This window comes from Lactuca virosa, chromosome 1, assembly GCF_052849685.1.
Source record: "Lactuca virosa cultivar CGN04683 chromosome 1, Lactuca_virosa_CGN04683_v6, whole genome shotgun sequence".
Lineage (NCBI taxonomy): Eukaryota > Viridiplantae > Streptophyta > Magnoliopsida > Asterales > Asteraceae > Lactuca > Lactuca virosa.
The window spans coordinates 212058993-212069616 of NC_136426.1; the positions used below are offsets into that span (position 1 = coordinate 212058993).

The 10624-nt window shown below is 29.5% G+C and overlaps 1 protein-coding gene across 1 annotated transcript; it reads left to right on the forward strand.

Annotated features, from left to right (window-relative positions):
* Window positions 1-280: 280 nt before the first annotated feature.
* On the forward strand, window positions 281-4227 carry LOC145108544 (agamous-like MADS-box protein AGL11). The gene is made up of 8 exons (XM_079045580.1): window positions 281-610; window positions 1641-1710; window positions 1996-2060; window positions 2420-2519; window positions 2624-2665; window positions 2816-2857; window positions 2966-3150; window positions 3916-4227. The coding sequence occupies exons 1-8, from the start codon at window positions 429-431 to the stop codon at window positions 4010-4012; spliced, it is 783 nt and encodes a 260-aa protein (XP_078901706.1). The 5' UTR covers window positions 281-428; the 3' UTR covers window positions 4013-4227.
* Window positions 4228-10624: the final 6397 nt, after the last annotated feature.

The following is a 10624-nucleotide window of genomic DNA, read 5'->3' on the forward strand; positions in this document are numbered from 1 at the left end:
AAAAATCATTAATGGCAAAAATATTGTTTGAAAAAAGTAAAGATAGTGTGGGACCCACCTACAAGAAACCCCCCAATGTGGTAAAAAGAAGTAGAGAGAGAAAGAGAGTCATGCAGGCAATAGACTCTCATAAAATTGCCATGCAAGCTTGCCGTTTCCATATCTCTTCGCCATTTGGGGAAAACGCCTCTTTATCTTCCCCTCTCCCCCACTCTCCCCAATTTTAGCAACTTACTCCATTCATCGAACAGGGTTTTAGAAGGTTTCTTTTTTTTTTTTTTTTCTCTATAATAATTATATATATACACACAAATAGAGAGAGAAAAATCAGCGATTTTGGGGGAAAAGGCCAAATTCTTCTCTTCGTTGTTTGTCGTCCTCAATTGGGTGTTTGAAATTTTTGTGGGTTTTTCTGTATTCGATCGAACATGGGTAGAGGGAAAATTGAAATCAAGAAGATTGAGAATGTAAGCACGAGACAAGTGACGTTTTCGAAGAGACGTGCTGGTTTGCTTAAGAAAGCTCATGAACTTTCCGTGCTTTGCGATGCTGAAGTTGCTATTATCGTCTTCTCAAATACAGGTCGACTTTACGAGTTCTCCAGTTCTAGGTATTATTCAGAAACCATTGCATGTGTTTTCCGATTCGATTTTGAGTTCCGATTGATGTTTGTTTTGACTTCGCGTTGTTTCCCTTTTGGGGATTTTAAGTTGTTGCTTGATTTCTGGAACTGATTGAAGTTTTATTGTTTAATTGGGGTTTTTGATTGCATTCATCTTCCAATGCTTAGTTGTTTTTGGGGGTTTTGACACTTCAATTGAAGTTTTCACTTTGCGATTTCTGTTTTTTTGGGGTTGAGAAAGTTCGATTCTTTGGTTTCTGAATCTGATGAATAGATCTATGTTTTTGCATGTAGTTAATTGTTCCTAGTTCTTGGATTTGTTTTTCTCAATCCACTGTTTCTAATCGAATGTATGTGAAATTTAACTTTCGATTCTTCAAAATAAAATCAATTTTGGAATCCATTCACATCCATTTACTGAGATTGACTAAGATCCCCTCCCTACATCCATTTTTTTCCCAAAAAAAATGTTCTTAGGAATCTGCATTGTGTTGATTACCCTTAGTTCTAACTAAAATCATGTCGATGTACTCTTCTTTTTCCATTTTGTACATGTTCATGTACTCTTCTTTTTCCATTCATAAATTACTAACTTTGTGGTTTTTTTGATAATGTAATGCATGTGGGACATTCTAAATCTTGCTAGTGTATATTTTCAAGAATATGCTATTGACTTTTAATTGTTGAATCATAAATTATTTTATGCTTAAATGTATGATGCCATTAAATATACCATCAAAAGAGTCATATTTTCTCTTACGTTTGGCTAGTTTATATTTTCAAAATGGTTGCCTTATATTTACTTTTGTTTTAATATGTATCCATATCATTAATAACATCAATCTATTGAAAAAATTGTGCTAAAAAACTAAAAATGTCAAAATTCTAAACTTTAAACTTGAAGTATCCTAAGCATTGACTTTTTATAACAAAATTAGATTCTTGTGTGGGATTAGAGAACAATACTTGAATTTATATATGATAAAGTTTAATTTTATTTTTTTAATTTTTTTTGCAGCATGCGAGGAATACTCGATCGATACAATAGGGCGACAGAACCATCTACATCACAACTACAAATTGAAATGGTACATTCATATTTTCCTCATTCATACCTAATTATAACCAATTTTGCAATGTATTTATTATAAATTTATTGTAAAAGGTCACATGTCATGTCATGTGAACTTTTTGCAACATGTAGATAAACTCATTCCTCCACCCCTTATAAAATTTAAGGAATCTTGGAACATGGGGGTTGCCTTTTTCATGTCTAGTATTGTTTTAGTACTAAAAGATTACAAACTCTCATTTTAATCCTATGTTTGTAATTACCCGTTGTTGATTTCTTGTATTTCTTTATTTATTCATAGAGGCAAGAACAAGTCGAGCTCGAAGTTTTGAGAAATGAACTCACAAGACTCAGAAATGAAAACGCGTATGTACTTTTTTTCTTTGATTTATATGCTAATTGTTTAATCTTAATTTTCTAAAAATTGTATCTAGTTTGATACAATTCGATTATTACATGCAATGATTATTCATAGTTTACATATAATATAAAAAAGGTTCATGGTCATAAAGTAGCATTCTACTTTTTCATCTGTCCCACTTCCTGCGTAATAGTAGGTGAGACAGAAGAAAATGTAAGTTGTTATTTACGATTTTAACCTTCAATGATTTTAATTGGTCAACTTGACTTGAAAAGTATTTTGAAAGTACATTGCTATTCTAGAACCTCATTTTGTTATTTTATTAATGAAATGTTTTGAAATTTTTGTTTTTTTTATGGTGTAGGCGGTTGATGGGCAATAATCTTGGAGGCACAAACGTGCAAGAACTAATTCAATTAGAACATCAACTAAGTAATGCCATAATATCGGTTAGAGAAAAGAAGGTTTTTATCTCTATTTCAAAAATCCCCACCACAACTACAAATAAAGCATGAATTATTCAAACTTTTATAAACTTTTAACTAATACATTAAATGTTGTTTTTTAGAATGCTTTGGTGTTTGAGGAGATGGAGCATTTAAAACACCGGGTAACTTTTTTAATTTTATCAAGTGTTGTCTAGATAAATGATTTTTAAAACTTATTTAACAAAATGTTTATTTGATTAATTTGTATATCTGTTAAGTCCATTAAATAAAAAAGAAACGATTGATTGTCTTTTTTTACATGTTTTTGTTAGGAGAGAGAGCTTGGTTACGAGAATGAGGTTCTTCGTGGAGAAGTAATTGATTAATCCCATTATTCCTCGACACAACACCGGTTTTTATTTAATATTTTCAATTTTAATTTTCTTTTTTAATGTTTAGTAATTTTTCACCATGTGTTGTAGATTGATAAATTGAGGCGATTTATCCCGTTAGCTTTACCGTCTACTCAACCGACTTTCCTGGAACAGACACCCATGGCTGCTCCGAGTAGCAGCGCCGGTATCTCGAAACATGACAGGGTTAGTCCGGATACTGTCTGCTACTATGGATCTGACAACACTGACTCTGAAACTGCACTTCAATTGAGGTATTCAAAAGAGAAAAAATACAAAAAAACACTTGTACTTTTATTATTTTAATGATTTGGTCAATTAACTTCTTTTGTAGAGATTAAAAGTTTACATTTTTATTCATCTTTAAAATACCTTTTCTTGTCACATGTTCCCAAAGACGGGCGTAATACCAATAACACACAACATATTTTCATTCGTTTCTGAATTTAGTCATTAAACTTTTTTTTTTTTTTTGAGAAAATACGTCATTCCTTTTTGTATTTTGCTTGAATATCAAAACTGGGTAATCAGAAAAAAAGAAACGCTAAATGCAAGAAATATCTAAAGTATCTTCTTTAATTTGTGTATTAAGCATTCAACTATCGTTTTCTTCTATTACATCATTATACTTTCATTTTTTTTACTGTAAAATTGAAAAATGTATCCAAGACAACAGTTTGTTATCAACTTCTTTCTTTATTACCACATTATAAGTTGAAAATTCTACATTTGTAATGTATTTGGATTTTGGATGACATTGCTATATAACTTGACACAAATTTCAAAATACAATATTTTGTTACATAGAAATGAAAGTAAATTGAATTGAAATAATAGTAATAATAATAATAATAAAGTAAATTGCTAGGTCAAAATAAGTATATAATGGTTTAATCATTATAAAAATAATTTAGTGAGTATGATCAATAAAGCGGTGAAAGTATTTTTTTTTTTTTTTGTCACATTTTTATAGTTATGTGAATCAGTATGATATCATTGTCTTGATTTTTGGTATTTAGGCCACCTTGTAGTGACCACTCAAAAACAAAGGAATCAACATTGACAAAGAGGGAATGTAATTCAAGTAGTTGTCGAAGCGATGAAATGGAACAATGATCATGGAATCTTCAATGCCGATTGTAAAATGTGGATTTCCGATTTTACCCTTTTTATTCCGACATTCATCCTGGGATATGGTTAATTTTCGTCTTTTGCGAGAACTTTATGTATTATGTCACATCAGTTTGGTCGGCGATTGTTAGATTTTGAGTTTATGAAAATAGAAATGATGTTATTAGGATAAAGATTATTATGTTTGGGGATCTTTTTAGTTGGATGGAATTAAATGACGAATGAATTGAATAGAAATATTAATGAACTTTATTTTATTTTATTTTATTTTATTATGTGAATACGTGTGATTTCAAATCTTATTCTATAAAAGGTTTAACAAAGTCAGAGATACTATATAACCCAAAAATTTTATAGTAAATAGAAATAAATAGATTATTTTTAAATTATAATCGTAACAAATTAAAATAATGTAAATCAAGTTATAATAAAAATAGTATTTCTTTAGTTATTTTAAACATAATGGTTAATGATATATTTTATTGAAACTTTTTTGTTTCTTATAAAAACTAACACAAATGTAAATGAATTATATTGCGTGAAAACATCGATCGGCTAACAACATAAAAGAGTTCATCGGAAAAAACAAACGTTTTTTTTTTTTCAATAAGAAACACTATCTTACGTCTTTTAAAATAATTATTAGCAAGTTTCAGGTTATACAAATATATATTACAATAAAATCAATACTATATATGCTATATATGTCTACACCATATAGTTGGCATTGCGTATAAGATATCATCCAGACGATATATATGCGTAGATTTATATAACTTTGTAAAGGTTTAATATAATAGAATAAGAGAAATTAATAACAATATATGCGTAGATTTATACAACTTTGTATAGGTTTAATATAATAGAATAAGAGAAATTAATAACAATATATGCGTAGATTTATACAACTTGGTAAAAGTTTAATATAATAGAATAAGAGAAATTAATAACAATATATTTATTAGCAATTGTATTAAATTCATAAAGTGATTTACATGGTAAGCTAGATATACATAGAAATAGGACAACTGAAGAATTATTCAAATCTATATAATCTATACAGTTGCTAATAATATTTTTGTAAATGTTAATTCTATGTTACGTATGTTGTAGAGATACGCATTGATATTGAAAAAAAAAAAAAAAAAGTTGACCGTAGTCATTTTTTAAGATTGATTACGGATTACCGACTCACCGTTTGAAAAGATAAATTTGATTAGGTGTTATCTACTTTTTATCGTCATTTTGTTTTTACAAAAATTTAAGTTGACATGATTATAAAATAGCCTATCTATTTTAATTTGTTTCAGTTTAATCACTTTTTATTATATTTTCCAAATTTATCTCAGCCAGGCCATTTAAACGCTAAATTAGTTTGATTTATTTTTTTTGATATATAAATTAAACTAAGCATCAGAAACGAGTTAATTAACAAAAATATTTTTTATATCGTAAAATAGGAAAAAACAAACAATTTTTTTAAAGTGCTTTATTTTTTATTATTCTGTCATTCGATGACTATTCCAGGGTTGATGAAATATGACGTAAAGCTACTCTGAAATTTAATTTGGTACATTCCGGATTAACATTATTACAATCCAAAATATGTGGTATTATAGAAAACCATTTTAGAGCTACTAAGATAAACATATGTATATCATTTATTGGTACTAAGATAACCATTTGTATATCATTTATTGGTCCATTTTGTAGAGATTATTTTAGAAATTGTTTAGAGCATTTTGTCATCTATATTTATATTAGTGAAAATGAGTATATGTAAGTAATTTGTTAGAATATGTTTGTAGTAGAGAAAAATGAAAACGAATAAATGGACTTATGCATTATATAGCTGCAAATTACACCTACTAACTATGGTGTAGATTTAACCACTCATATAAACTATATTTGATCGGTTAAATTGATGGTTTCGAAATCAAAGTTACATATTAATTAGATATGTCTTTTCAGTGCTCTGGATCAAGCATAGTTATACAAATAATTAACGATAAAATGTCAACTCTTTTTACTATTGTGACCGGTATGCTTTCTAACACAGTACATATGTAATTACTCATGTTGTCTAAGTGGTTATAATCGATTTGCATAACAAAATCATTCTAGCAGTAATAGATCGTCTTGTGTCGGAAGTAACAACATATGTAATTTATTACTTATGACACTAACTCATATATACCTGAGGAATACATAATAAGTTCCTTATTATGGGGTTGTATGTGAGGGTGATATTAGGTATAAAGATAATGATGTAGCTCATAATTAGGGATGTAAATAGGGACAAATATGGGTGGAGACTACAATTCCCACCCCCAACACCCACACTCCGATCCCCACATCCATACCCGTTGCGCCCCATGTAATTCGTGACGGGTTCGGGTAAAATAAATCCTCGTCGGTTACGGGTAACATGATGGATATCTGTTTGAAAAAAAAATTATTTTTTTGAAAATATAAAAAAACATAATAATAATAATAATAATAATAATAATAATTAAAATTTTAACAGTTCATACTTCATTCTCATTGACGAAATAGTAAAAAAGATAATCACGACATTCTCATGTTTTTTTTAAAACTAAAATAACAACAAACCTTGATAAACTAAGTATCATGATCCAAAACGTTTGGACACACTTCATCATCTTCTATAACTTTAAATTTCGCAAAATGTTTTTCTCTGTTTGATTGTGCAACCTAAGAATAAAAAATTAAAAATATAAGTACTTTTACAAAATATTTTCTGTTAAAGAAAATAAAATAATATATAAAGCTTTAAAATATAGAAAACCATACCTAACTTCTCATGCAATCTTGTACACAAGTTAAACGATTCTAATGTATATTGATGAAGCCTATTATGATGAGGAGTGATGTGTATTCCACTAGTACTAAAGGATGATTCAGAAGCAAATGTAGAAACTGGTAGAGTCAAAACATCTGTAACAACTTATTGCAAAGTAGGACATTCAAGATAATTAGCCTTTCACCGTGCTAAAATATCAAAATCTTGGGGTTCTTGGCAATGAACTTTGGATCAATAGATAGAAACATCAAATTTTAATCTAAGAATCCGAAAGACCAAATCAGCACCCAAATAATCGATTTTAGTCAAGCATTACCAAACATTGGAATAGATTACAAGCAAAAAATTTATTACAGTCTACATCTTTATATAATAGAGTCTTTACTACAATTTATATCAATGTGTGTAGCCTACATATTTTAATAATAGAGTCTTGAGTCTTGATTCTTAACGTTAAAAAAAGAGTAAATGGTTGAAGTGAAGACCGAAGAGTTGATTACTTGAATAATGGAAGATTCGTCTTGTCTCTCATCTGGAAATTGTAATTTCCGATATATATATATATATATATATATATATATATATATATATATATATATATATATATATATATATATATATAAGAGAGAGAGAGAGAGAGAAGATTGAGTAGAAGAGTGATAGATAGAGAGATAATGAGAAAAGATGGAGATCTAGAGAGAATGGGAAAGAGATAAAGAAAAGAAAAGATTGAGTAGAAAGAGTAGAGATACGAAAAGAATGAGAGAGTAAGAGAATTGTTGTGAGCAGAGATAGAGAAAAAAGAAAAAAGAAAAAAAAGAAAGAGGACGAAAGAAAAAGATAAAGAGAATTGTTAGTACATAATTTAAGACTATAATTTTGATATTTTTGTTTAAATATTCAATGATTTATAGTCCCCCGAACTCGAGATATCAAAGCTGAAAATTTTCCGGTTCTAGATCCACTTTACTCAGTTCCACCCGACCCACTTTCACGTTTCCGGGTTTTCCAGTTCTAGACCCACTTTTCCTGCTAACCTACTCGGAACGAACCAGAATTTGTACCTATATACCGGCCCGGTTTCCGATCCTACAAAATCCCATTAACTGGTTTCCTGGTTTTTCAGGTTTGGGTCCATCCGTGCCGGGTTTGGACCCACTTTCGTCCCTACTTTCTAACAGGGGATTTATAAGGCATACACGAGATTGACCAAATCGAAAACAAAATGACAGCACAAGGCTAAAGCAGAGTAATAACATAATTTTCTTGAACTATATTTTTTGATTCTAAATAAAAATAATTAAAGGGTTGGGAATTCATTGTTTACTAAAACAATTTATATATGACTTATAGATATCACGTTTAATCACCTATTATGCACACAAAGATTGATATATGTCAAAAGGAATTTCTCAATAAAAGGGTAAAAACGGGAAGCCGACATCTAACAAAACTTGCAATGCGAGTCAAACAATCTGTGATGGTTAATGAGTATTCCATGGTCATTGCTCCATCTCGTAGCTTCGACAACTACTTGAATTACATTCCCTCCTTGTCAATGTTGCTTCCTTTGCTTTTGAGTGGTCACTACATGTTGGCCTGAACATCAAAAGTCAAGACAATGATATAAGAATCTCGTAATTTCACCCTTTTATCAATTTAAACATTTAAGTATTATATGTGATAATCAATTTATATTTATTGACTTTTAAAAAAAATATTCTCCCCTGTTACACATTTTCAAGACAAGGGCAAAGTACAAAAACAACACAACAAATTTTTACCATTTTTCGATTTAACCACATCTTATTATTTTTATCGATTTAGTCATTCTATTTTTAATATTTTAGCCATTTGACCATAAATTTTTGTCGTTTTAACAACATAACTTTTTATTTATTTATTATTATTATTTTTTTTTTACTGATATAGCCACAAACTATTGTTTTTTAATAATTTAGCTACTCAACTATTATTAAACGATTTAGCCATTAAACTATTTTCTTTTATCGATTATGACATAACTATTATTACAATAATCATGAAAAAAAATAGTTTGGTGCATAAACTAATAAAATGATGAAGATACATTATGTTAGCTTATCCGTATTATGCAATTTATCTAAACCTGGTAACCACTGGTAACCACAACCGTATCAATATCCATCATAGATTTAAATAAGAAAGTCTCTTTTTACTAAGAAAGACAAGACGAAACAAAAGGTGTTCTACTGTGTTTTGTATTGGATTTGGGATAAAAATTACAATTTTTAGTCTTGCCTAAAAAAGTGGATGTTACAAGGACTCAATCAAGATGTATTTTTTATGCAAAAGACATGAATGACCTCATCATCATCATTAAAAATAACTTAGAAGTACGTCTACTCCAACCAATCTTGTCGCTAATAATAAAATACCATTTAACTTGATTGACAGGATTAAGTAACCATACCACAATTGGAGTGTTGTTTCAATGTCTGTCACTGTATTTGGAGTAACCCCATGGCCAATGCTGCTTCCGGGTTGAATAGGCAGCTGAGTTGACAGGTTAAAATACATCATATCAATCTGCAACACATGGCGAACGACATTAAAACTTAAACATTAAAGTTAATATTTATATTAAAATAAAAAAGTCATGGAATTAGATGTTGTGTCGAGGAACATCAAGATAACTTCTTAAAGAACCTTGTTTTCATAACCAAACTCTTGCCCCAGAAGAACAAATACAACATATAAGGAAAAAGATAGTTACTCCAAGATTTTGTTTCTTTGTTACTTAATAGACTTAATAAAGACATAAAATACATGTTTCTTTTTCGTTTAACATGAAAAAACAACTTAACTTAAAAAGTCCCAACCTTTTACATTATTTCCCTAAGTGCATTGTCAGTATCTTACAATATTTATTTTACATAATTTAGGTACACAACAATTAATAGGAAAAAAACAATGCCGTAAGTGTTTTCTTGAATCCACCAATTTGTAACATAATTTCATTGATGTTTCAATCATATAGACAAATATAATCAAACCCATAATTTACCTTGAGATTGGAACACTGGATCTCCTTAGACTGCATAGCCTCCTGTAAAAAAAATGTTTACCATCTTTGTTAAAACCTTATAAAGCTTCACATAATTAATACAAAGGTTGTGTAGGATCGTACGATCCTATGATCATAGGTATGAAAAACAAGTCGGATCGTATACGGGTCGTATTGGGGGTAGGATCGTAGAATCGGGATCTGATCCGATCCTACCTTCACTTGATTTTTTTTAAATGAAAAAAATGAACTTACTACTTTATGTCTTTTCCCCATTACCACTTTACCGTTTGTTATTTGTGTTGTGAGTTGTGACTAATGTTTTGAAGTTTTTGTAGATTTTGAATGGAAAACCGAATGTTTGAGATATTTTTCATGTTTTAAAATTATAAGTTAAAATTATGTTTTATTTTGTGGGATCTTAAGATCTTGATCCTAATCTTACGATCCCGATCTTACAAACCAAAAATTATCTTATGCATGATCCCAATCTTGACAACCTTGATTAATACATTGAGAGAGAGAGAGAGAGAGAGAGAGAGAGAGAGAGAGAGAGAGAGAGAGAGAGAGAGAGAGAGAGATCAAAACCTTCTTCTTTAAGACCGATGCTAAGCTATCATTCAATTGATGCTCTAATCGCTCAAGTTCCAATATGCTCTTGCCACCAAGATCATTTCCCTTCAACATCCTACATCATCAACAAGGAAAACAAGAGATTCAAAATATT